The sequence below is a fragment of the Aulonocara sp. 'chitande type north' Nkhata Bay genome, linkage group LG2 (assembly GCF_057382095.1).
Source record: "Aulonocara sp. 'chitande type north' Nkhata Bay isolate Kocher_YH1m ecotype deep benthic linkage group LG2, A_spYH_male_GT1.1, whole genome shotgun sequence".
Classification (NCBI taxonomy): domain Eukaryota; kingdom Metazoa; phylum Chordata; class Actinopteri; order Cichliformes; family Cichlidae; genus Aulonocara; species Aulonocara sp. 'chitande type north' Nkhata Bay.
This window is the reverse complement of record NC_141345.1, coordinates 3,736,782-3,764,365: the sequence shown is the minus strand read 5'-3', so window position 1 is coordinate 3,764,365 and position 27,584 is coordinate 3,736,782. Positions and strand designations below refer to the sequence as shown.

The window sequence follows — 27,584 nt, the reverse complement described above, 5'->3', positions numbered from 1 at the left end:
ATCGCCGTCACTCTATAGGAGAGATTTACATACATGCATATTTACACGTTTTCTGCACTCTGCAGTTGATCTATTCCAGGGAGTTGTGGGCTGAGCTGTGGGGAGTTGGGTTGAGAGAGAGAGACTGCAACAGTATGTACACAATGCCACTCTTTCATATTTGTTCTTCGGTTTGAATGTGATTGTTGTGTATTAAAGGCTGTTTCACAAGGGTCAAACTTGTTGGCTGAGGGTGTGGAAGATTTTAATTTTTTATCAATGGCGCTATTCTCCTCAGTTTGTGCATCTATATTATAGTGACACTGGAGAAATAGGCACATGAGCATGATAGCCAAGCAGCCTAACACTTCAGGCTACTGTTAGTCAGTGACATGCTGAAGGCTTGGTGTGTGTGAGAGAGCAGAAAAGTTGGGAGGGAGTTGGCACTATATCGGGTCCGGACTCTTGAGACCTGCGATGCAGAGCTGACGCATTAATGTTCAGAGAGAGGGAGAGTGCAGAGGGGAGAGGGAGGCAGCAGTGTCCAGATGGAGGAGCTCTGTTTGTTTTGAAGTAGCTGACTGCTGCTGAGAGCAGGGCAGGGTGGAGGGGGAAACCTCGCACTCGCTCGGGGCGACAACGAGACAACATACTAGTGTTTTGTTTGCCTGTGTGGACAGTTCTCCTGTCGTAGCTGTGCTGCTCAGTGTGGAGGCGCTCTATGCAGCTCAAGGTCAGGAACAGCCAGCGGCAGCCTCGGGGAATTGTCCCATCTGGATCTTGGGACCCGCGGAGGGAGGTGGGAAAACTTTCCTTGTTTAAATAAATGGCTATGGAGAGCCATGGGGCTGTGAAGAGGATGTGAGGCCCGGGATACTGTCACTACCTCCCAAAAGTAGCGTCAGTTCTCCTCTGGCTGATCTCGTGTCAGAGACGAAGGGAATGGGCCCAGCCTCACTGCAGGAGGACAGAGAGCTGAGGAAAGAGTCCAAGGAGGAGATGGAGAGCTACCGCTGCCTTCTACAGGCAGGCTCCCAGCTAGAGAGCACTCTGCAGCGTGAGTACACGTGATGCTGACAACCCACTTTAGACTTGTGGTAACCACCAGGCTTTTGAATGTAATCCTCTATCTGCTCTAAAACTAATTCCTTATTATTACATTTCAAATTGGTGCTTTCTGAACAGTGTAGCAGGAGGGTGCATTTGGTTTGATTTACAGTGTTCATTTGTGACTTCTGAGAAACGTGATGGGAGGTAACAGGAGAGCTGCACTCTCTTGGGTTAGGAAATATTATTGATGTGCCATTTCCTGTATCTCTGCCTCAACAGTGAGCTATTGCAGGGATTATGTTGGCTATTTTAGGCCATCACAGATGGATATTCTTCCATAGTAAGGATTTGTAACCTCGATATGCGAGGACTGTGGATTTTGGATCAGTGTAGGGGAGTGCAGGAAGCGAAAAACAAACCATTACTGTCAACTAAATCAAACAGAACACGAATAGATTTCTTATAAATTACATAATGCAGCTTGTAATTTTTCTTGGATGTTGACCCTTAGTTTACTGTTTACAGAATGGTTTACAGTTGTCACCCAATTTTAATTACTACACTTGGTGGAGGAAAGGAAAAGGTTGAACATAATAAAAAAACTAAATACATAGTAATAACATCTCCAAACCCTAATGCTTTTGCCAATCATCATTTTGAAGTTGCCTTACAGAAGTGAACTGAACAAAGAAGGTGATGGAATGAACATATATAGCACCTGCTGTGACCGGAACACCTTTCTCCAGAGGATCCTGAGATTATTTCTGGATTTTGGGAGGCGAGAGTTCTTTGCCTAATTGATGGAACTTTGTCTCCTTATGTCTGCTGTGGGTTGTGGAAATAACAGACAGCATGGAAAAGTTCTGTCTAAGTCAAGCAAAAATGGTTGTCCCCTGGATGACATTTAAACTTTATTCTCTGGGATTGTCATAATCTCCTTATTGTACATTGCTGTACAAAACTAATCATGCATTTATTATTAATGATACATGCTAAAGTGCATTTTTCTTTATTAGGCTTACCCCTAGCATTCCATAAGCAGTTTTGTCTTGCAATCTTCCACCATACTCTTGACACCAAACTTTATAACTGAGAATACAATGATAATAACATTTCTGTTTCTGAAAAATTCTCTCCCATCGACTGTTTAGAAGCTTTTAGTGCTTAAGTATTGACTGACATTTCTGATGGGTCGCTTTAATCTCAGCTGACACTCAAACACCCTTTTATAGGTTCAGCTTCAACTGACACTTGAGCTGCTTTAAGTGCCTCAATTTGGAATGTCTCTCCCACTCAGTTTCATGCAGACATCTATAATTTTATGGCATTTATACCTGCAGAGTCAGAGGCAGCTGTGTTCTAGATACCACAGATTAATAAAATATGAAAGGGAAGCTCATGACTGAACACTGCAAAGTAAAATGGCATGTAGCACATCATTAGCAAATATATCCAGTTATATATATTCTTATATTCAGAATAAATACAGTCACAGTATAACAAATTCTAACAAAATCACTGAAAGTATTTGGTGCAGGTCACATATCCTCAAAGTGAATATTAAAAGCACCAGGACTTCCAATCCGAAGCCTTTTTCTGTGATTGTGCAGGTTCTGCAATTCAGACCTTTCTGGTTTAAAACCAATCTAGATTGCTTGTATCCCAGCGGGTAGAATACTTTAATACTTAATTTTCTTCTACCCTTTTCTATCAGAATGCAGTCACCCACCAGTCTAATCCCCTTAGCATTTAAAGCTTCATTTAGCGAAATAACTCATGACCTAAAAGCAGTATGAGGCTAGGCCACTCTGTACTGCGAAGCTGTTTGTATCTTTAAGAGGGGATTTCTTGCTCTGAAAGAGATTACGTGTGTCTACGTTTTGGGACTCTGTAATATCAGACTACAATATCATCCATGAGAATGCACGTTCTGCATTGAATCAGCCTTTTTATATTTTACTAAGAATTGCTGTTCTGTGTAAATAAACTGGGCAATATGAACAGTTTTTTGGACTTTATTATGAAATCACCAGTGGTACATTTCTTTTCTCTACAGAACATTTTAGTAAGTGTTAAATTGAAAGTCACATTTAAAGAGCTTCAGCAGCTTTAGTGCATTGGACTTGACATTTTATCAACATATTAATACTGCTATCTTATATTGAAGGGTGTGCTCTGCAGGCACTCCTCATTTTGTAGAGATTTATTTTCACTCGTGACATTTTCCTCCAGCAATCGTTGTTTAAAAGCATGCGATTCATTATTATAAAAGATTAATAAATGGAAAAGAACAGTGGCGGCGACTGCTTTATATAGAAGTGGTACGAAATCAACACTGATTTCATCTGTTTGGACAATAGAGATAAGCTCCTCTGCCTTCAGCTCAGCAAGCAGACTCAGAGGATTGGTCTGAGTCTAGATCTCTTGACCGGTATCAAATCTCTGCTTCCCAGCACACTGGCAAACATTCCTCCTTCTCTGTGACTAAGAACAGAAGAGCAAACAGAGGTTATTTGACTTTCACCCTAATGTCACCTGGAAAGGTCATGACGCAAGATAAAAGAGAATCAGTGTTTCCTCAGAGGAATAACTTTGGTAAAGTACACAAAGATTTACCTATTTATAAATTTCGTTATAGTTGTTATGGTACACAATGATTAGTGCTTTATATTTTCCACATTTTCCTGAGTGGTGTACAGTGAGGCACAAGGACTGATTGAAGGACCACAGGGCATTTTATTTGGCAGTGTTCTTAAGTGCTTTCAGTCACGAGATAGGCTGGTAATCTTGCAGGGTGAGGGCGAGGGGGGGGGGGGGGCGAGTGCAGTGTTTCCACAAACTGGCACGTTTATTAAACACACTGCAGTTTGCAGCCCAGGCTACCTCTCATTTGATCAAATAAAGCTGAAGTCTGCAGTGTGTACACTTTTGTACTCTGGACATGTTAGGGTGACAATAAAATTGCTTACATTAAACTTTTTACACATTTGCATGGTTTAATCCAATGCATCATGCACTCCTCTACATTCTTCCTGCTCACACAGTTTTATATCCACATATGCTGCATTAACCTGTTGGAAAATGTGCTTTATCATGAATTTACATTATATAAGATCTACTCATTTAAGACCTGTCCTAACCTTCTGAGTGTGTTGTGGCATCAGATAAAGATCATTATATAACTATTGCAGTGTGGCGGTAATTTCATCCTGAATCTACGTGTGCACAGTCCAATCACTGGTCCTGCAGGGGCCTGCTTGGCTTATCTCTTCTCTATTACAGAAACACATCAAATATTCAGCAGGTAGAAGTAGAGCTCATTACTTGCTCCCTGACAGCCTGACGGGCACTGTTACTGCAGTCGACTCATGGAAAATAACACCTTCTTTACTCTTCCTCTGTTTGGTTAGCCTTCTCTAATCTTTTTCTGGATGGATTTTTCTCTCTCGCAGCTTCAATTAATTTTTAATGTCTGTTCATTGTAGATGAGCACACAGTGACCTTTAGTATTGCTTTAACAAATAACCACCTTTTATAATGTGAGTAATATTCCTGGATGCAGTTTTGTCATAATTGGAGTGAAAGCCAGGAAGCTTTATTTGGTGATGCTGCTTATTTCCCCCCATTAAGCTTCACTATAAATGAGATCATCCACTAGATCCACTGGATGTACTGTAACAGAAAAGTGAGCATATGTTAGCAGTCACAACACAACAATGACTCATTGACTGTGTGTTTGCCTCCTGGACATATGGCTGACTAGAACACTAATAACACTGAGCATAAAATATGCAGGCAGACTTAAAAGTACCCCAATATCACTTCAGATGCTGTAATTTCACCTCACAGGATGGCTTCAGATGCAGGCTTTACATCTAACCACAGAGGCAGCTACTGAAAGTTCATGACCATGGATTGTACATGCTGATGTTTAATAATTCATCAGCAAAATTCCAAGTAGACAGAGGCTGGTCAGGTTTCAGTGAGCCATTCTTTTCTTCCTTGATGTAAAGGTGATTGTGTTATGTTACTGTCTTTATAAACAGCAACTCATAGTTAACTTTTTTTTGATGTGATTAGGCCCATAGTTTGTTGGCCTCTGCACACCACCACAGCAGATTTAAAATAAAACAACCCAGATGTGATTGATGTGCAGACTTTCAGCTTGAATTCAAAGAGCTGAACAAAAGTATAGCAGTAACTGTTTAACTGTGACCTTCATTTTCAGAGTAAAAGGTAATTGGAAATTTGACTGACAGTTTTATGGTGAAATGAGACCTATTTTCTTCTTCTTGTTGTTTTTTTTTTAAATGACAATGAAGCAGGAATAATATCTGAACCTTATTCAGCGTGTTGAATTTGTATTTTACAGCTTTACATGGTAATTGTAAATATGAGGCCAAAAAGCCATGAATGCATGATCACAGAATTATTTCCATGTTCAAAATACATGACTACATAAAATCAAACAAAGTCAAGAACACTCTTGATGAGTAAGGAGTATCCTTGTCAAAGTGTACAATCAAGAGGCACCTTCATGGATGAAAATACAAAGCGCTTACAACCAGGTGCAAACCGCTTGTTACAGGAAGTTCAGATCAGACTTTGGCACAAAACATCTAAAAAAAGTCTGCAAGTTCATTCAAAAATAGCTTTGAACAGATGATACGGCACACTTTGTCTCACAGTGATGAGAAGAGAAAAGTACGGAGGAGAGAAACAGCTCATGGAAAAAAAAAGTATTCTACACTGACCAAATCAGTCACCTGATCTCAACCCAATAGAACAAGCGTTTCAGTTATTAGAATAAAACACTGAACATAAAAAGACCCACAAACAAGCGGGAGCTGAAGGTGGCTGCAGTAAAGGCTACAAAAGATTTTCAGTATTAAAAACAATCCTTAACCATCCAATCAGGCTGAGCCTCTGAAAATGGGAGACTATGTATAAAAACGGCTGTAATCCCTTAACAGTTAACATAAAATTTTTGTTTAAAATTAAAAATAAAAGTCTGCACTTCAATCATGGGTTGATTTCCACTGAAAATCCACTGTGGTATTATCCAGGAAAACAAAAAATTATGCAACTAACTTAATTTTAATTTAGATACATACCAAACGGGTGTTCTAAGGATAAAGCACAAAACAAATCCATGCTTTGTTTTGTTGTTTTTGTTTTTTACATTTAAGTGACTACTTGTTTATATTTTTGCACTGCTTTCCTAAAAGCTTGGATTTTTCTGACCTTCTTGCAGAGGTGACTGTGCCTGTGAGCATGAAGGAAGTGGGAGGCTATATAGAGAAACAGGTAGCATACCTGTCAGGTGAGTTTTGTTAATCATTTCCTTACTGTTATGTATCTTGTATCTTTGAAAGATAGTCATTGCTTTTTGTGCTTCCCAGGGGGCCGTGGGGAAGACTCCAGCGTTATCATCACTCTCCCAGAATGCTCAGCTTTCAGTGACATTCCAGAGGAAGCTCTAACCAAAGTTTTTACCTACCTCACTCTCATCCCTCGGTGTGTTCTTGCTCGTTTTTTTATGACTCTCTCACTCACTGCAGTGCACCAAAACCTCAGTTGCTTGTATTCTGAGCACAGCTGAACTGGCCTTTAGCGTTCATCATCTCAGGGTCAAATGCCCTTTCTGGTGTCCTCTAAGCCTCATTCTTTCAAGAGATTAAGGAAGCTTAAATCAGATTATTGGTCTTTCTTTTCCCTCACACATGATTTTGATTGGTATAAACATTTTTAGATAACATGGAATAATATGGATAATATGGAATTACAGTACCAAATATGTGCTTGTTTATGTTTGCTTATTTTGTATCTGTGTGCTCTAAAACAATAAATTCACAATCATTGCACAGACTTATACAAATGCCTATTACTGCTTGCAGAACGAGGCAACCTGGAGTCAAATTTATCATTATTTTAGACCGAAGGCTGGACACTTGGGCATCTATCAAAACGGCGCTTGCCAGGATAGCAGTAAGTTCCGTATATTTTATTTCATAAAAACTGTTTCTAACTTAATCGATGTGCAGAACAAATACATTATTTATCTTCACTTGTAAGCTGCAACGTATCTTTGCTCAGAAGCTGCTATTTAATTTAGGAGTTGCTCTCTCTGGTACTGAAACCGTGAACAATACCTGAATAGCACTATTAAAGCAATATTTTTTTTCATTATAGTAATTTGTTAATTTTTTTCTTATGTTTTTGCGAGTAGTGCATAGTTTGCAGAAGACCCCGGTCTGGTCTGTATCGAATGTCCCGTCGCATAGGGCTGCAAATCTGTGAGTAAGCAAAAACTGAGTGATGACGCGGGATGCTGAGGAGAGGAAGGGATAAGGAAGACGAGCGGGAGGGGAGACGTTGCAGTGTACTGCCACGCTCTGCTGTCTGAGGCAGCAGCGGGCAGCAGCAGTGCTGCGGCTGTGGGCAGGCATCCGGAGGGAGCTGCATACCTCAGCTTGGCACAGATTTTCAGTGATCGGGCGGGCACTTATACTTTGCCGAGATGGCTTCCAATACCATGGCCGATTGCTTTTACCGGCGACGAATGCCGAAGATCCAGAGGAGCCCGGTAATAAGCCGCTGGTTTGTTTTAATCCATCATGTGAAGAGTTAAGTTGAAGTTACTAGGCGGGCAGGGCGAATGCAGCGGGGGCATCAGCTGTGGGTGCTGGCGAGTGTAGCACTGCGGTGCAGAACGCGCTTTGTGCTTAGTCATGCGGTCGGTTGTGTGTGATACCTGAGCGATCCCCTGTGTAGTTTGACTGATGACTTTTTGTAGTGCATGCATCCTGAGGGTAAGAGGTCGATTCGGGACAAGTAAATGTCCCATGCATATAAAATAAACAAATAACTCTGCTGCAGAGTTGACTCCTGCACCACTCGAAGCTACATAATGTAAACGATGTAAAGTACTTTGCCTATGCCTGAAGATATAAATGGCCTGTATTTGTATAGCGCTTTACTTAGTCCCTATGGACCCCAAAGCGCTTTACACTACATTCAGTCATCCACCCATTCACACACACTGGTGATGGCAGCTACATGGTAGCCACAGCTGCCCTGACAGAGGCGAGGCTGCCGGGCACTGGCGCCACCGGGCCCTCTGACCACCACCAGTAGGCAACGGGTGAAGTGTCTTGCCTAAGGACACGACGACCGAGACTGTCGGAGCCGGGGGCTCGAACCGGCAACCTTCCGAAGACGAACTGCCAACTGCCCCCAAAATAGGCATTTATTTTATTTGCTTGCCCTTTAGGTTCGAATGCAATACGCCTTAGTTACTTGTGGTTTTCAGCACATCTTCAGTTAGACTTGACTAGAATGCTGGTGAAATGCAGCCCTTATATTTGAGGTAAAATGTAGATCCCGAGCAGAAATTCCTACACGCAATGACCTCAGATAACCTGATGATGAAATCCAGAGGCCTGTAAATAGCAGTCTTCACTGACTGAACCTTGAATTCATCAGTCTGACAGTAATTGCTTGAGTGGCACACTCTAGCGATTACTGATTAACATTCACCCCTTTCTCTCCTTCTTCCTCTGCTTATAAAGCATACGTTCGTTTTTATGTTGATGCTGGAAAAAAGCTCATATATTTGTTTTTGTCCAACATAGTGAGGTTAGCTACAAAAGTTTAGATTTATACTGAGTCCTCCTAAATATGCCTCGTCATCAATCATACACTAACCCCTGTTTTTTATTTTATTGTATTTTTTTTATCCACATCAAGGCTTCCTTTCCTGGGAACCTCCACCTGGTCTTGGTGCTCCGACCTACCAGCTTCTTCCACCGTACTGTTACTGATATAGGCTTCCGCTTCAGCCAGGAGGACTTCATGCTCAAAATGCCAGTAAGGCAGCTCCTCCTCAGTTACCAAACATGTGTCCCATCAAAACGAGGTACACCTCATTCTTATTACAACCTTGAGCTCCATAAGTCACATGTTTTTTGGTGAACACCACCAAGAACCGAGAACTGATTTCAGTATGAACTTTTGACCTAATTATTATTAAATAATTATAGCAACCTCTTATGCATGCCAAATGGTTCTAATAATCCCATTAGCCAGAAAGCTACAGACCACACAGACGTGTCAGTAGTTGATCATACCATCTTCAGTATGGCAGACGTATTTGGACATTTTCTCATCTACAAAAACAACCTGTGATATCTTTTAAAACAAGAGTTATAAAGTGAGCATCTGTCAGGTCTCAGTTTCTGTCTGTACCTTTAGGTGGTGATGCTGAGTTCTGTCACAGACCTGCTGCGCTACATTGATGAGAACCAGCTGACGTCAGAGTTTGGAGGCACTCTGGACTACTGTCACAGTGACTGGATTGTTTTGCGGACGGTGAGCTCCAGATTCAAAAGCACAGTCCAGTCAAACAATAAAAATCTATCGTTCTACATTCCCTCTATGACAGAGCTGACATTTTTACAGATATTCAATATACATTCTGTCATCTTCCAAAGTATTCTTGAGTTTTCAAACCTCTCCAGAGTGACATCAGCATGCTCTTAATGTGGCTGTGCTGTCTTGCTTCTTTGCATATGTCACATCAGGGCCCTTTTTTACTGTTAAAACTCTATTAAGAACAGTGAGTCAAAGATTCTTCTTTTTTCCTACTCAAATGAATACTACAGTGTAATTAATTGTCTATGCACTCATATTGCTTTGTTTTTGCGTTTGCATTTCTCAATACAGGCCATTGAAAGTTTCGCTGTAACAGTCAAAGACATTGCACAGATGCTACAGGGCTTTGGTACTGAGCTGGCAGAGACGGAGCTGCCTGAAGAGGCGAAAGCCATAGAGTATCTCCTCGAGTTGCACACGGACAAGTACAGAAAACTGAAAGTAAGTACAGAAAACTGATGTTTTCCATTGAGATACGTTTAGTAATATCAAAACTTTGACATTAATCTAGTGTTATGTGCTACAATCTTTTCCTCCTTTGGAAGGATGCAATCAGGTCGGTGTCAAAGGAGGGTCGTCATCTTCTCTCCAGCCTGGAGACCACTGCGAAGGAGGATGACTCCCAGTGGGACGTGAAGCTGGACTGGGAGACTGTGCAAAGGTAAATTATCTTCAAGCAACAGTTTTTGTCTTGTAGCTGTTTTAAAAAAGTATATTTCAAAGTAAAATTGTAATCTACACCGTCCTCCTTCTAGCCAAAGTGTAAAACTAATGCTTACTGAGCAGTAGCTTTAATAGGAGAAGCAAATGAGATCAAAGGGAATGCACTTCGTGTTTTTAGGCTTCTCGCCCAGCTCAGAGACATGGAGTCTGCCTTTGACGGCTTTTTTGAGAAGCATCATCTAAAGCTCCATCAGTATCTCCAGTTGCTCAGATATGAGCAAAGCTTTCAGGAGGTAAGGTTGTCATCTACCTGTCTGTCTATGTTTGTGTTTTTGTGACTAATGCCTCTGGAATCTAACAGAGGTCTGTTTTATAGTTAGTCTTTTCTTTTCTGTTTAGATGGAGTTATGTCTAGAGCATCTCACAGCTCAGGAGAGGGAACTATGCATATCTGCGAACAGTCTGGCTGAAACAGAACAGGCCCTCAAAAGGCTGAACAATCTAGAGTCCAATGCACAGGTCAGTGTTTCTCCAACATTAATTAAAATTAAGCTTTTTTTTTTTTTAAGATAAGATAAGATAGAACTTTATTAATCCCTCGGGTGGGTTCCTCTGGGAAATTCGATTTTGCTCTGCTACTATTTAAATTAAAATGAGGTAATTTTAGTGTGTATTTACAGCACCAAATTCTAACTCAAATTTCCTTTAAATAACTAAACTGTATAATATGTCCGGAGGTACTATATTTTTGCATATACCTGTATATGTGTATAGTGTTGCCAGAATCTTTCAGTTTTTATAGTACGTCCAATAAAACTGACTCCTTCCTTGGTGTGATTCCCTGTTGATCAGGAGGTGACAGCTCGGGCCCAGATAATCATCCTTCATGGACACCAGCTATCAGCTGGTCACCACTATGCCATGGCTCTCATCATGCAACGCTGCAATGAGCTTCGTCACTACTGTGATACACTCACTGCTGCTCTCAAGTCCAAACACACTCGTCTTCTGCAAACACACCAGATGCTGCTTTGTCTTGGGCAGGTATTTAGAGATACACATTTATATACGAACATGCAAGCACACTCATATCTCTTGTATGATACGCATGCGCCCTTTGTCTTCAGGCCCAGACTTGGTGTGATGATGCGGCATATCTACTGGCCAATCAGCTAGTAGATAAGTTTCAGTCTAAGGAGGGGGCCCAGGCTGCTCTGAGGGACATTGAGAAGCTCTTGGAAGGGGCTCCGTCTATGCTGAGCTCAGGACTTGACATTGTAACCGCTGAATATGAGGCTGTTATTACACCTCATTTTCAAGTAAGCTAACCGACCCTAATATGTGAAAACAATGTTACAAAACCAAACGTATAATGAGAGAAATTCCGACCTAATTCAAGCAGTCGCATTATTGGATTGTTACATTAAAATGAAAACTCCTTTGCCTTACATCTCTTCTCTCTCCCTCTCCCTTTCTTTTTGGCTCTCTGTAGGCCCAGATTGGGAAAATGTTTGAGAAGCACGCAGCAGTACAGCAGATGATCCAGAATCGACAGGCTTGTCTAAGGAAGCTGGCTGATAAACACGTACGACCGGTCCAACTGGTGGCCCCCAGGCCTGAAAACACACCACGATCCAAGTCTCCGCTCTTCTCTCCAAAACATGGTACAGCACAGGCACACAGATACAAACCAGCTTACTTCAAAAGAAGAATCGTTATTGAAATAGAGAATTTGTCACCCCGTTTATGAACACAAATGATGACTTTTTTTCTTTTTTTTTCTCACACTGGATGAAGTATCACTTGTCCTCAATTAAATGCCCAGATTTGCAGCGTATGGTATAAGCTCACACTGTTGGCTCTCCTTCTTGTTTCTTTCTTTTAGGCACCATGATTCATTGAACACATGACATGTAACATTATCAGATACATTCACTGTCTAGCAACTAGGTTTTCCTCAATGGCCGTCAGGTTTAGCACACCCCCGTTACAAATGAGCTAGAGCAGGGGTCGCAGGTATAATCGGTCCACTGGGAAATGCCTGACTAAGCTATTAGTCATGTTGGTTGCTATACAACCATATGTGGTTCATATACATTGAAGAACTTTTCTTCTCCTGCTATGTCTCACGGGAGGCTGCACAAAGCTAACATTATGCAGCATATCCAACTGACATAGTATGTGTTATCTGGTGTCTGTGTTTGTGTTTTTTAAGAATGTGCAACTGTAAAAAGATTATTCTCCATTCATGTCTTTAATGTTTTTTTCTGCATAGCAGGAAACCATACTAATGAGAGAAAGAGCGGCAGTGGTTATGAGCCCCTTAGAGGCTTCTTAGATACTCGGTACACCTTTATCTCTGTATGAAAAGAGATAAATGAAAAAGAGGGTTAGATCTGATCTGATTCATTTTATCTGGTTCAAATATATATTTCGTCCTCACACATGCGTATACCCACATAACTGATGATAACGCTCAGCTGAGCTTCGACTGTTGTGGAGGGATTCAGCTGGGATCACAAATACACTCACAGGCCTGCTTTAAACCTGTACATGCTGCTTTGGTATCACACCTTTACAGAAAACAACTTATCATAATGCAAATTATGATTATAAATCTGTGGATCACAAATCACTTGTGTATTATTTAGTGTTGATGCTTTAATTAGTCATCTCTTCGGTAATAAACTGTTTTTGAATCCCACTCTTGATGAGTTGTTGCTGATCTTGCTTTCATAGGTGATGGATTGAAGTTCACATTCGATCTTTCTCTGCCTGGGAAAAGAGCATCGAGAAAGGTCCCCAACTCTCGAAAAGTACGTAACAAATAAAAGTTGTGCTTATTTACTTCCATTTTCACGCCATCTCCAAACTTCGTCATTTCATTACGTAACTTTTCTTATTTGGCCCAATAAATTGTTAAGTGCATTAAAATTTTGTCTAAACCCAAATGGAAGAGTCAGTGCTGTCCATCTGTGGTGTGTTCAGATAGAGGTGATGCACGACTACCAGGAGAGCCGGAGCTGTGTGTCGTACAGTCTGGATGGAGACGACAGCCCAGATCTCTTGAAGCGGTGAGGAGGAAGCATCCGTCCACCCATCTGTCTGTCATCAGTACTGCTCTTGATGCTGTTTACTTAGCTATTCTCTTTGTTCAGTGCTAATGATGTCCTCTATCTCTTTCTACTTTTGCATGCTTGTATATGTTTGTGTCACAGTCATGTAATGAGGGAACTCATAGAAACTGAAAGAATCTATGTGGAAGAGCTGCTGTCAGTGTTACTGGTAAGAAATCATAGTTTCTTTTAATTTAAAGTAAATATGAGATTCTCCTTGTTAAATACTACTAAATGTGTGCACTGTATGTTTACGATCGTTTGAATTCAGATTGAGTCAAATGATTCTTTGTGATTAATAAGTAATGCTGTTTTCATAAACCATATATTTCTTCTGTCATGTTCCTCTAAATAATGCAGGGTTACAGGGCTGAAATGGACAACCCAGCTCTGTCGGGGGTCCTGCCCCCAATACTTCGCAGTAAGAGAGACATTCTCTTTGGAAACATGCCAGAGATTTACAATTTTCACAGCAGGTGAATGATTAAGGACTCATATCCCATTTAGACTTGATAAAACATGAAAAAATAAAGACAAATAATAATGATTAATGAGATCTAGACATATATTTGTTCAATTTACAAGTCAAATATGCTGGGACACAATAATTCTGTTGTAAAAGGCTGTTTTTAACTATAGTGCTTACTGCAGTGTGAGCTGCGAGCTCATGTTTCAGTTATTGTATAAAGGGTAATTTGTAGAATGGTTGTTCTTAGACCGCTTTCTTTGGCTCTTGACATCTATTTTTTGATCTTTTGGACTTTTATGGGAATTCAGAGTTTTCCTTCAGGACCTGGAAGGATGCCTGGAGGCTCCTGAAGCTGTGGGAGCGTGTTTTCTGGAGCGGGTGAGATGATGGGGTTTTTGCAGCTTCTTTTTTATATGTTGATCATTTGTACATAATTTACAGACATATTTTAAGACATGTTCCTTTTTTCCTGTCCCTTCAGAAAGAAAGCTTCCAAATGTACGAAAGCTACTGTCAGAATAAACTACGCTCAGAGGCACTGTGGAGACAATTCTCAGATTGCGGCTTCTTTTTGGTTAGTTGACTTTACATCAAGAAATTCTTAAACTGTTTTGACACAATGTAAAAGATTACTTTAAGTGCCCACTTCATTTATTAGTTCACACAAGCATACAACATAGACCACTGCCGTTTGAAACAATTTTAATACCACCAGTTCAGAATAAATGTGTTTTAAATTGTAGTAAGAATTGAAATGCTATGATGTGTCACTGGCAACATTGCACTGATTGATGTTTTTTTTTATCTTCCTTTTGAAGGAGTGTCAAAAAAAGCTGGAGCACAAACTGGGCCTGGATTCCTATCTGTTGAAACCTATCCAGCGCCTCACAAAATACCAGCTGCTGCTGAAGGTTAGAAAGCTAAACCATATTATGCAAATGTATAGAAAGTCAATATATGATTCAAATGTATTTAGAAGTCAATCTGCATGTGAGGTGGGATACTTTTATTTCCACAACACTGGCCTTAAATATGTTCTTCAGATGGTCCAGCACACTTGCTTTATACAAGCTCACACAGAGCTGTCATGTGGGATTATTTTAAATGTGCACTTCATATATCCTAGCATGCAAATACAGCAAACAGCATCTTAAATGCACTCATTATAATTAATAAAAAGATATCATTGAAAATACCTGCTGTAGCAAATGTGCCAATTTGCTGGCGTTCGTTAACTCTTAGTACAGAATCTGCTGAATAGGCTCAGGTCCAACAACACTTACAGTCTTTACCATCCAAATGCACAGCTTTGTGCCATGTTTGTGTGTAAGTTTGCATGCATTTTCTTTTGTGTGTGTATTTACCTACATGTGCTGTGTTTCTGTATTTTCAGGAGCTGATAAAATATAGCACAGACTGTGAGGGCACCTCTGAACTCCAGGGGGCACTAGCAGCCATGCTGGACCTTCTCAAATCAGTCAATGACTCCATGCACCAGATTGCAATCACAGGATATGAGGTGAAGTACATTTTGACTGATAAGAGTGACAATCTATGAATTGCTACATTATAAATAGCCAAAATATATTTGCAACAAAGGTTTATGCATACATCCCCTCCCCTCTACTATACACAGGGTGATATTTGTGAGCTGGGCCGTGTGCTGATGCAGGGATCCTTCAGTGTGTGGATCAGCCATAAAAAGGGCCCCACTCGCATGAAGGAGATGGCTCGTTTCAAGCCAATGCAGCGGCACCTCTTCTTGTACGAGAGAGCTCTACTTTTATGCAAGCGAAGGGAGGAGCATGGAGATGGCTGTGACAAGACCCCTTCATACAGCTTCAAGCATTGTCTCAAGGTTTGTCTAATTTTAAGCAATGCAGTAGTTTTCTGGAAGAGTGGCCACTTCTTTTTAAGGAAAATCAGTGCTTTCTTATGGTTTGATGAGTAGAAATTAGAACATTTTGGTTCACCGCAGGGGTCATGAGAAAATTTCAAATTTCAATTAATCTGACAACACAACAGTTTTCCAGAGCTCTAACCTTCAGTGTGTGGATGCCATAGTGAACTGTGTTAACATACAGTTATTTCCTTGACTGAGTCATGCCTGTTTTTAACACAGGGCCTAAAGATCGCACACATCTTATATTGATTTTTGGCCTTATCTGGATCTCAGGAGAGATTTTTCCAGATTCCCTGAACCTTTCAATGGTATTATGAACTGTAGATGATCAGATATTCAAACTTTTTATGATTTTAAATGAAATGAAAACTTGTTCCATGATTTGTAGATTCAGGTTTTACAGTATGGTGAATATTTGCATTCCTTTACTGCTGAAAACCTCTGCTTCTCTAAGATGCACTTTTTTTAATCACCAGTCATGATGCTGACCAGTTGCCATGGAACTTGTTTAGTTATTTCAGCTGTTTATTTTTGTTGTTTTTACAGACTTTGGCTGTCCTCTCCCAACTTTTTTGTGACACTTTACTGCCATCAAATTCAAAATAAGATAGTATTGTCTTAAAATGGTATGTTTTCTTAGTTTATACATTTGTTATGTTTAAATATGTATGCACTATAGTGTCCACAACATGCAATACATGGTGTACAGAAGGCAAAATTTATATGAGTTTATAGATTTGTAAATTACAATTGAGGAATTCCAGAAATCTAAGGATGAAAATAGAAGAAAATAATTTGAAACAAAGCCAACCTATAGTTTAAAAAAATCACAATACTTTGGATACAAATGGTCTGTCCATGACATCTAATCTGTTCTTTTGTTTTAATAAAAAGTGATGAAATAGATCTGAAGATGCTGAGTTAATACTACTGTCTTTATCGTGAGCTCCTAGCACATGTGCTGCTCACACAACATGTGTGTGTTCCTGTAACACTTCTTTTATTGTGTGTAGATTTGTTGAAGTTGTCACAGTTGGTGTCACACTAACAGCTGCAGCTCTTGATTTATTATTGAGGGTGTGGGAAGGAAGAAGTCACACAGCGGAGGTGTGCGTGTGACCGCAAATGCTTGTGTTGCGACGGGACAGATGTGTTAACATGATGTAACACTGATGTATGATGTGCTGTTTGCCCTGCCAGTCCCAGCTTCGGTGTAAACAGTGTATGTCTCTTGGCAGATGACTGCTGTGGGGATCACAGAAAATGTCAAGGGAGATGTGAAGAAGTTTGAGATCTGGTACAGTGGCAGGGAGGAAGTGTATGTGGTTCAGGTAAGGCAGCATTTTTAAAAACATTTAAATTAAAGCTGTAATGCAAAATCTGTTGGTTTTGCTCGTATTCATTCCCAGTTAGCAAGATATATATGGTTTGGGGATGTTATTCAAACAAAAAAAAAGATATATTATTATTTATTTAAAATATCTATTTAAAGTCATCATATTGTTGCACATATTAATTACAAATAAAGAAGAAATGGTAACGTAGCTGGAGAAAAACACGTTCAGATTTTTTAAAATCCAAATGACTCTTCTTGTTTATTGTTTGTGTTTTTCTTCAGGCTCCTACAGTGGAGGTGAAGATGGCCTGGCTCAATGAGCTCCGTAGAATCCTGACTAACCAGCAGAAGATGCTTAGAGGTCTGAGAGCAACTTAAGTTAATATGGGAAAAAGAATTCTCAGCATAAAGGTTCCCTTTAACCGTCAGAGCTTTGAACTGACTCTCACAGCACTCAGAGAGCAAGAGTTCAGATTCAAAGTTCCACAGTTGGTGGGTTAGCCTTTATGCTCAGTTTCTTCACCCTGCGCTTTTCTTAAAAGAAAGAAATTGAGTTAATAGTCAACTTACAGACTTGGCTCATCTCTCCTTATATGTCTATAATATAGTACCTTTTCCTCACAGATGAAGCATATCAACACGGCCACATCGTTGACCATATGCCACTTTCTCCACCACTCTCTGAGAGGTCAGTGCCTACAGCTGACTATAGACGGTTATTTACACTGTTGTAAGTGCATGACTGTAGGCTGTAGTTGCACAAACACACAAACCTATGCAAAACACGCCCATATGTAGTCAGTGCTAAAACATTTGCATTTGCTGAGTTTTCACATGTGATAGAGCTTGAGTGAATGAGACATTTCACACGGCCCTGGTAGGAGGCTGTGTGTGGCGGTGTATGAAAATGGGCACATGCCCGACTGTGTTCACTGCTGTCTAGTTGCCTATCCCCACTCCTCCCGTCCCCTACTACCTGCAGGGGCATGCGGCCATCCAGAGGGGTTCCCAGGGGCTGTCTGCCGGGGCTGGACTTTGTATCGCTGTCAGCTGACGTGTTTCTGTGCCTGCGGTCCCGGAGCCCCCGTCCCCGAAGCCCCCGGCAACGCCCCCGGCCACGTCCCTGCCACTACCCACAGCGCCACTGACCTGCTGTTAACGCTCAGTGGTAAACAGCTTGGCCCAGCCTGGCTTGATTCACCCTGGCATGACCCATGTGGCCCGCCTTAAGGATTAAAAACCCTGGGCTGCTGTGTTTGCAAACTGATCGCCAGCTACACCCACTTTTATAAGCCTCATTCCAGTCCATAATTGATCCCCAAATACTCCTGCCAGCGTCTCAGCAGTTCCATCATAGCTTTCTAATACAGTTTCTAACACAATCTTATTTCTTGCACCTCAGATTTTCTATTTTGCATGTAATTGTAAGGACAAACAGAAGAAGAGTTTAAGTTTCATTCCATTTTTTAATTTCTTCATGACAGCCGCTTCTTGAGATGGGCCTCGTTTTTTGAGATCTGATCAAGCATCCGGGAAATTTGCTTTGCTGAAAACTTCTTATTCAGCATCCAATAATAAAGTTGTTAAATCTCTACATTTGGATGTTAATAAATCGAGACCAGATCTTTCCTTGTGCCAGTGGTCTGTAAGTACTACTTCCCACCCTTTACAAAGAGGCTTGCAAATGGCTGCTGTGCTCTGTGTTGTATGGCTGGTGCCTAAGAGGCCATTGGTGTATGAGAAACAACAGGAAAGAGTTGTTCTTAACAGACTCACCTGGGGCAGCATTTACACTTCCCATGTGTTATTACTGTAGAAGTCATAGTCTGACCCCAGTGCATGGTTGAGGATAATGCCTGTCCTGAGTGTTTCTGACTCTGTGCACTATTTGGTCTCATGTTGTTTTGTGTTATTTTCCCAGCAAACAGCAGAGGGCATCAGTGAGTTCAGAGGAGACAGAGTCTGGGAGGAGCAGTCCAGACCCCCAGCCCCACTCCCCGAAACACCAGCACAACCGTAGGAGTGAGTAAAATCTCATCGCTGCGCATTTATGTTATAATCAAGTAGATACTTAGTAACTAAATCACAAAAAAAAATAAAATAAAGGGAATCTTGCAAACTATACCTGCATTGCACACTGTTGTGCCGCTGTTGCTGATTTTCTTCAAAATCGTAAACTAATATAGATATTTGACTTTTCCCCCCTCAGCAGTTCAGGTGTACTTTGATCTGAAGAAACAAGTACATCGAGGATTACAAGGGAAAAAGGTCCATCTACTGAGATTAGCTTTTGATTCCACCTTCTTATTAATTTCCCAGTAAGTGACAAAGGGGTCATTGTGATGTCGACATAGTTACTAAGTATCTACGTGGTGCCTTTTAAGATGTGGTATTTGGAAGAATGTGCTTGCTGATGCCTTTAACAGAAAAAAGTCATGTATGTGTCCCAGGCTGGCCAGGAGCTCCTCACTCCGTAGACATCTGCGAGGGTCTGGAGGAGTGGCCTGGAGGTCGCGACCCCTTCCATCCATCTGACACAGAGGAGGAGGTTTTGGTGCAACTGGTGAGACCAAATGCAACTACAGATACTGTATAAACTAAAATTCTCCCAGCTTTTTTTGTAACCTCTATTATCTAGTTAAATGCCAAAAAAGGAAAGTTGTCTTATCTCTCTTTGAAATTTCCCCACACATATTATGAAACATTTCCCATATTGCTTTTGCCTGTAAGTCATCTTTTACTGCAAAATACCCAACCATACTTATTGTACTTTTTAAGACTATTACTGTTACTTTTTCAGATCATTTTGAACCTTTTTTAAAATCTATTTTGGGGCTGTTGTGCCTGTTATTAATCGCTCTCTTTAATATTTTCTTCTTCATCGTGCCTTTTTTATGCCACACTTTGTAACACCTGCTTTCAGAAGCGACGTATAAATAAATCTGCTTGACAGTTTTCCTTCTCTGTTAGTCTCCAGGCAGATACAGGGTTTTGGCTGACTGTCTCCAAAATGGACCAGACAGCATCATCATCAAACGTGGAGACGTCATCCAACTACAATGTGAAGACAACAGGGGGCGCTGGTGAGTTTTCAGCCACTTTCAGCAAACCCTGTCAATGGGGCTTAGTGATCAGCCGAACTACCAGCGTGTGAATGGATACAGTTATTTTCCTTCCCTCCTGTAAACACTTTCCTCACAATTCTTCATCCTGGTGGAAAGGCTGGTGAAAAATGTGACTCTGCAACAAGAGGGCTTCTTACCAGCTGCCACCCTGCAGCTGATTATAGGAGGCAGCAGGCACGAAAACTCCTCCAGACTAGGGGGTAAAGACGAGACCTAGACTTCCATCTCACAATAATATTGAGTATTTCTTAACTCTGATTCTCTTCTCTAAAAGTCTGTGTATTTTCTCGTAGACCCAGGAAACCTGAAGGTGAGAAAGCTCAGCTCCCCATAGAGAAGAAAGCACATATTGTGATTATATTTACCTTTGGGTGAGAATGAACAGACAGAAAGCAGACTGAGCCATAGCTGTCTCATAACTGATCCTCCCATGCCGTCTTCTTTCATCAACGTTCAGTCATTAAAAAGACAAACATGGAAATCTACACAACAGTTTTTTTTCTATGGCTTTGACTGACAATCTCCTAAACCAGAGTTTTCTGACAGTGAAGGTGTGGAGAGGTACCAGCACAAAGACACTGGAGCTGATGAAACCACTACGGACAATCAACAAGCTACCCCCGGATCTTGTTTGGTCTTCCTCTTTTCTCATTAGTGATAAATATCTCTTCCCTCTGGCGCTCACTTTGCAACACATGCAATCGGGATGCGAGTTTGCTGCTTAAACAATGGGTCATTTCACAGTCTGTGGACTCTTCAATCCTAATACTTGAGGTTAAAGTAACTTTATGGGTTTGTGTGTGTGTGTGAGCTCCTGTCTCAGTATGTGATGAATGGATGCTAACCCAGGATTTGCCTAAAAACCTTTCTTAAAACATATACATGCCACCGCATGCGGTGTCATTTTTAACATTTACTGTATCTCGGCGTTTCATCTCGTCATTGCATTTTTCTTACATTTTGCTCCTTAAGGCGTCCTCTTCTGTACAGTACGGGAGTTATAATGCCAAATTGTGCCATGCCATAATGCCTTTTTTATTCTTGCTCTTGTAGAGTCTTTTGTATACTGTTTGCAAAATCAAATACTCTGTCCTTGCTTTAAACTGACCTCACAAACATTCAATGGGCACTTTAATATGGTGGAAGAATGATGGAAACTAAAAATCCACCTATTGTTTACCGAATGTGTTCATTGCTCGCTGCTTTACCTCTCTTACTGTGCATTTCCTTGTGTTCTAGATGCTATTGTCTTTGTTTATTCTTCTGTGATGTATGATGAATGTATGAGGGAGGCAGGGAAGACACATGCCTCCTGCATGCAGGAAGCGGTTGACGTGTCAAAGATGGTAATGTAAGGCACAGGCAAATATGATGAAGATTGATGGCAATGTATTCCTCTGTGTGTGCCATAGACACATGCCACAGAGCCCTCAAACACTGTCATTTTCATCATGATCTTTTGGGAGCTGTCTTGTCAAATGCAGCAAAGGAAGAAATCCTGAAGCAGAATGAGAGAGAATGATATGCTGCGTGTACTCGGCCATCACAGAGGCAAATTGTTTCTTCGCCAGCATTACAGCTCAGTTAATCTTGGGTTCCTCTTTAAAATGGATCATACAGCCAACATGAAATATACCCTCTGTATTGAACACTTAATTAAATATTGATTGCAGACTTATATGAATTTACCACATCAAATTGAGCCCCCGGTCGGAGGGCTGGCTTTGATACGATGCATTTGATATGGAAATGAATCTAGAAAGCAGAAGGGGCCATTTCCTGTGTTGTTAATTTATTTATTTTACTGTCAAGTCCCAAATGAAATTACATACCCATATTTTTACAGGAGCTATGCTTGATTCTTGTGCAACATCTCCTTTATTTGCTCTATTAGCTTATATGAGAAAAATCACATTGTTTGTTTGTCATTTCAATCCAAAATGCTGCAGAATTTGCACAGATTTCCAGCTCGGGAAGCAAAAATCATGCTTGAGACGTTCTGTCTCTTGATGAGCCATATACCCTACGCTAGTTGCTGAACATTTCTTTCGATAAAAATGCATGGCAACCGAACAATGAGTTGGTTTGTATTATTAAAGTCATCACTCTACACAGGCATTTTTTGTACAGCTTTTCTTATGTAAAGAAAGCCAAATGCAAAAGTATTTGCTGCAATAATATGTTTCTTAAGTGATAAAATAATAGTTGTTTTGACACGGTGATATGGTGGCTCACAACTAAGCCCGGTCTTTGTCATTCACCCTGATTTAATCTATTATTTCTGTCATGTTTCAGTAGCAGCTGTCTTAAATAATAAAACTGCAGAATTTTCTCTTTTTGTTGAGCTTTTGGTCAAATTTAATTTGATGTTTGGCTTTTCAGATTTTCGTTTTATTCATCTTTCTTATCAAATTCATTCACATAACATGTAAGTGATGTTCTGATACGGGCAGATGAACTGGTATTTTCTCTTATATTTATTTGCATAGTATGAAAGGGCATATTAAATCATAGGTCTCAACACTATTTAAGCATATTCATGTATTTCTCTTTACACGTGCATTTTTACAGCTTATTGTGCTTCTGTTGTTGAATTGAATGCTGGAATTTTTGTAGTCTAATAATTTTCACTCCTTTAAAAAAACGTTGCGCTTTCTTTACAACATCTACAAGCTGTACTCGTATTTATATGAATTCATTTGCATGCCAAATTCTTACAGTTAAAAAGCAGCTTGCAGTTTTCCAACCTGAAGTGGGTTTGAATGCTTCAATACTTTTTATTTTTACGGGTCAGGGTTTTCATAATCAAATGCCATCCTGTGTTTAGTTACCCCCATAACATGGTTTATCCACTTGTAATAAAGAGAGATCCGGGTGTACACACCATATTTCCCTTGTTTTGCACATTCTTCCCCCCAGCTTACGATGCCTGTGAGGAACCATGTATTATGAATGCTGTTTGCGTGAGGGCCTCCACTGTCGCCCTGACAGGCATCTTTGGCCTCATTATAGTATCCTGCACAAAACATGACAGGGGTGATCCTTTGGCTGCTGCTCTGCGTGCACTCTGTGCGATCTGTGAAGGGAACCTCAACTTTCTGCAGCGTCTTGGCCGTGGCTCCAAGGAAGCGTGTTCTGCCCCAGCCGCTGACTGTAGCTGGGGATGAATCCTTCACTAAGGCCTCAATGAACGTCATGGGCCCTATGCAGATGGGTCGCACTGCCTTGGAGAAGGTGATGGGGCTTTTGAGATAGAGGAGGCCGATGTCATGGTTGTGTAAGCTTAGAGTGGCATTGTAGCGTGGGTGAATGTGCTTCTCCTTCACATCATGATTCTGCTCCGTGCCTTCGTTGATGTTGATGTTATTCTCCCCTATAATCAAAGATATCATATCTTGTTGAATTGTTTTTTAAACTTCACAACACAATGCATGAAATAGAATTTCAAAAGTAGATGAACTTCCTCTCCCAAGTGCAAGAAATTAACTTTTAAAAATCAAAATCTGATTCATAAAACTACACTAGGGCTGCCACCCCACTTATTTTCTTTATTATTATATGGTAATTTATTGATAATTTAATTAACAGCTTAGGGAATGGTAAAAGGCTCCATTAAAAAATAAAAAATAAAGTTATGTTCTGATCACTGGGCCAAGATCCAAAGGTGCTCAGGCTGCTATCACAAAAAAAAGAAAAGGATGAAATCTTGTAATCTTGTTGAAACCAGAAACAGGAGAGCCAGTAATCACAAATAGTTAATATTCATTTGTTTTCTGGTAGCTGTTAAGTGGAGTAGATGCAGTAACACTCTAAACAGCGCCATTTTATTGTATGTCAGCCTTACCCACTCTGACGAAGAAGGAGCCTTGTGCCTCTATCAGGCAATGAGCAGCAGTGATAACCCAGTGTTCGCTCAGAATGGATCCCCCACAGAATATATGACCACTGGGATGTGCTACCAAGGCTACCTGAAAAAGAGAGAAGACCTGAGCTGAGAATAAGCCACTACCAGAGTTTCCTTCCTGTATGTACTTCCTGTAGCAAACTGCTTAAATTGCATTGGGTATGTCTGCTTCGTGACATTACAGTACCTGCCATGGGATCTCTCCCGGTAGGACCACTTCACCTCCAACGATACGTTTATAAGGCGTAACTGGCTCCTCAGTGGGGGCCTCAGTGTCACTGTATACCCACAGGGGCAGTTTCTTTCGTCTATTTCTTGTGTCCATAAACGATACTGTGGTAGTGGCTGGAGTTGAGGGAGGGTATGGAGTAGTGTTCGTGTTGGTCAGTGAAGTGGTGTTTGCATTCTCATAGTGGAGCACAGATCTTGTATATACTCCACTCTGTGCTGTCAGGGCAGTTCTGCCACATGGGAATTCAACTGGTGATGTGAGAAAAGAGGATTGATACAAAGTCATTAATATGATATTGAATATAGCAGGAATAAGCTGATACCTTCTGCTTCACAGCTGACACCATCCTGCATCAGCCTGTATCCTCTAGCACAGGAGCATTTTGCTCTAAAGACTCCTAATGAGTCACAGAAGTGCATACAGTCTCCATTGTTCACATCGCATCTTTTTGCTATAGCTGAGGAGAAAAAACAAAACAAAAGCAAAACATAATTAATTCAAAACAACCCTCTTAATGAATATATATACATGTTGTTACCATATCATATAGAAGTGTGTTTTGTAACACAATAATATTTAATATTTTATATAATCACTGAAATAGGTTTCGTATGTTGTTATTCACTTGCTAATACTAAATTTTAAATAAAACCTTTCTAAATGTGCTTTCAGCGCTGTAGGCCACATTCTGAGCACAAATGTGTTCAAAGCAGAAATGAGAATTCATGTTTCTGATGAATCTTTTTAGTTTAGTAACTAGTAACTATTAGTAACTATTCCCCTGAGTTTTGACCTGTTGTGGAGGGAATAAAACTTTAGACATCCACCAACTCTGTAGCCTCATATTTTCTTCCTAACTTCTTTCTTAAAATGCATCTTAAATCAGAACAATAGCTGTGAATTCCTCTCTATAATTTACATCAATAATGGATGTCTAGTGGCTAATTTATAATAGCCAGTATGAACAAATTAAATTTTTGTTTTTATCTTTAAATAGGGATTCACATAGCCATTTCACATAGCTATTTTAAGACAGACCATCTGTTTTGAAAAGTGAAATAAAAATTCAGGTAAATCCAGGTCTGTGGGATGCTGCTTTTAGAATATCTAAAATAGCCAACAACCTAATTTTGGAACCAGAGTGATGCTGAATGCGAGACACTGATTTAATTTAGAAAGAAGAAGAAGACTGAAATGCATCTGCTTGTTTATCCTTTGAGCCTTTGATCTGATCACTGCTGATATCAGATTGTCACGAAATGTAGGAAATGTCACTACAAAACCAATTTTGTTTGATTACAGTTTATATATCCAGTCACATGGCATTCACTCACCAATCTCACAGTTCCTCCCAGTGAAGCCAGATGCACATGTGCAGGTGTAGGAGCCCAGGATGTTTTTACATGACCCCTGGTTCAGGCATGGCCCTGACATACACTGATTATCATCTGAGGAAATCCAAACGCAGAACTTGAAATTAATTTAATATTATATATTACATATATTGATTTATATTATTTTAAAAATTTTATATTATATTATCATTATATATTATACATAAATATTAAAGCAGTAAAAAAGTAATTGGCCCCTTAACCTAATAGCTGCTCAGGGCACCCTTAGAACTACTGTCAAACCTTTGATAAGGTTCTTTGACGTCACTCGGAGGTATTTTGGCTCACTTTTCTTCACAGAATAGTCTTAATTCAGCTATAATGGAGGTTTTTCCCAGCATGAATCGTCCAGGTCCTGAAGCAAAGCAACCCCAGACCATCACGCAACCACCAGCATGTTTAACTGTTTGACTCTTCTTTTTAAGAAATTATGTTTTAGCTTTATGCCAGATGGAGACGCAAACCTTCCAGCTTTTGTCTCATCTGTCCACAGAAGAAAATAAATGGGAGATGAGCTTTTGTGTTGTGTTTTGTCATATTAACCTTGGAACTCTCCCACAGAGGCAGTTTGCACACAGAGGCCTCTTTCTTATTGTTGAACTCTGACCTTAACTGAAGCAAGTGATGTCTGCAGATCTTCAGATGTTGTTCTGGGTTCTTTTGTGACCTCCTGGATGAGTTGCCGATGTGCTCTTGGAGTAATTTTGGTAGGCTGGCCACTCCTGTAAAGGTTCATCTCTGATCCAAGTTTTTCTAATTCTGGATAATGGTTCTCACGGTGCTTTACCAGAGCCCTAAAGCCTTAAAATGACTTTGTAATGCTTTTGAAATGGTTAGATTGTGATGTGTTCTTTTAGCCTACTTCAGCTTGGCAGATAGAGAATTATTGACCTCTGGCAGTCATCAGGCCTGGGTATGCTTAGTGAAATTGAAGCCAGCTTTACAAAATGTGTTTAAAGAGGGGGTAGGAAGACTTCTTCTTCACATAGGGCCAGGTTTAGATAGTATTTTTTCCTCTTAATAAATAAAAATAAAAAAATAAATATTTTCTTTTAATACAAAATGCATTTTGTATTTCTTGGGTTATCTTTGTCTAACATTAAAATTTGTTTGATGTACTGAAACACGTAAGTGTGACAAATATACAAAAATCTAAAAAATCAGGGAGGTGAAAATATTTCATTTCATTTTGCATTTACAGATAAACATGCATAAATATACATAAAGAATATCTAAGAAAAACATGGTAATGTTACAAGATAAAAGACAAACCTTTAGTGTTGAAGTTTTAAAACTAGGAACGATAAGCAGTAATTAGTTAGAATAAAGAAGTTTACCTAAAAAGATGCTCACATTCAATCATTTATTAAGCACACTCTTACCTGTATATCCTGTCCAAAATTCCATCTACAATACAGAGTAAAGTCAGTGATCGGTGCAGCCAGCAAAGCCAAATAAAATCAAAGTAAGTGAATACTCACTGTCTTTTCATCATTCTCGAATGTCTCCCTCGCCTCTTCTAGGTCGCATAATTCCTCTATACACTCTCTCTCCAGGTTTCCCTGCAGAAACTCCTCAAACAGTCCAGTGTTGTAACGTTTGTGTCTGCGCAAAATGCTGTCAGCTGATTGACCGGACAGAAACACTTCATCCGCAGATGGAGCCGGAGCTAGAGTAAACAAAGGAATAAGAAAAAGCTAGTTTGTGTTTATCCACTGGTTCATTTCGTAAGTCAAAAGCAACAACTTCTTAAAGTAAATGCTGCTAAAAAGTCCGCAAAACGAAAATGTACCTAAAGTTAAAGAGCATCACTAAAATGTCACAATACCTCCAGAACCCAGTCGAACATTTAAAAGCAGAAATTGCAGCAAAGACACAGAAATGAGTCCCATTCCAAATTTTTCTGCCATCCTGACAGAAACACTCTCGACTGCTACTCCAAAGTACAATCTGTGTTTGCACATGTGCACCAACAATTAA

General features: G+C 40.2%; 2 protein-coding genes across 4 annotated transcripts; one reads left to right on the top strand and one right to left on the bottom strand.

Moving 5' to 3' along the window:
- The first annotated feature begins 502 nt into the window (after window positions 1–502).
- mcf2a (MCF.2 cell line derived transforming sequence a) lies at window positions 503–22,597 on the top strand. 3 transcript variants are annotated; one of them, XM_086302518.1, is made up of 30 exons: window positions 503–1,036; window positions 6,284–6,352; window positions 6,432–6,546; window positions 6,927–7,017; window positions 8,779–8,898; window positions 9,283–9,399; window positions 9,754–9,903; window positions 10,008–10,123; window positions 10,304–10,418; window positions 10,525–10,644; window positions 10,978–11,169; window positions 11,253–11,444; window positions 11,618–11,789; window positions 12,865–12,941; window positions 13,114–13,199; window positions 13,344–13,410; window positions 13,602–13,717; window positions 14,019–14,088; window positions 14,192–14,284; window positions 14,529–14,621; window positions 15,104–15,229; window positions 15,347–15,568; window positions 16,852–16,944; window positions 17,232–17,310; window positions 17,574–17,637; window positions 18,871–18,971; window positions 19,400–19,512; window positions 19,920–20,032; window positions 20,171–20,274; window positions 20,368–22,597. In XM_086302518.1, the coding sequence occupies exons 1-30, from the start codon at window positions 922–924 to the stop codon at window positions 20,406–20,408; spliced, it is 3,342 nt and encodes a 1,113-aa protein (XP_086158644.1). In that variant the 5' UTR covers window positions 503–921; the 3' UTR covers window positions 20,409–22,597. The 3 variants fall into 3 exon arrangements, with proteins under 3 accessions (XP_086158644.1, XP_086158651.1, XP_086158657.1); XM_086302525.1 differs by lacking the exons at window positions 20,171–20,274; window positions 20,368–22,597 and adding an exon at window positions 19,159–19,267; XM_086302531.1 differs by lacking the exons at window positions 503–1,036; window positions 6,284–6,352; window positions 6,432–6,546; window positions 6,927–7,017 and adding an exon at window positions 7,031–7,615.
- Window positions 21,850–27,584, bottom strand: f9a (coagulation factor IXa). Its single transcript, XM_086302542.1, has 8 exons — window positions 27,433–27,584; window positions 27,086–27,273; window positions 26,987–27,011; window positions 25,545–25,658; window positions 24,533–24,667; window positions 24,166–24,458; window positions 23,919–24,042; window positions 21,850–23,447 (listed from the first exon to the last, which is right to left on the bottom strand). Exons 1-8 carry the CDS (start codon window positions 27,566–27,568, stop codon window positions 22,858–22,860), a joined length of 1,605 nt encoding a protein of 534 aa, XP_086158668.1. The 5' UTR covers window positions 27,569–27,584; the 3' UTR covers window positions 21,850–22,857.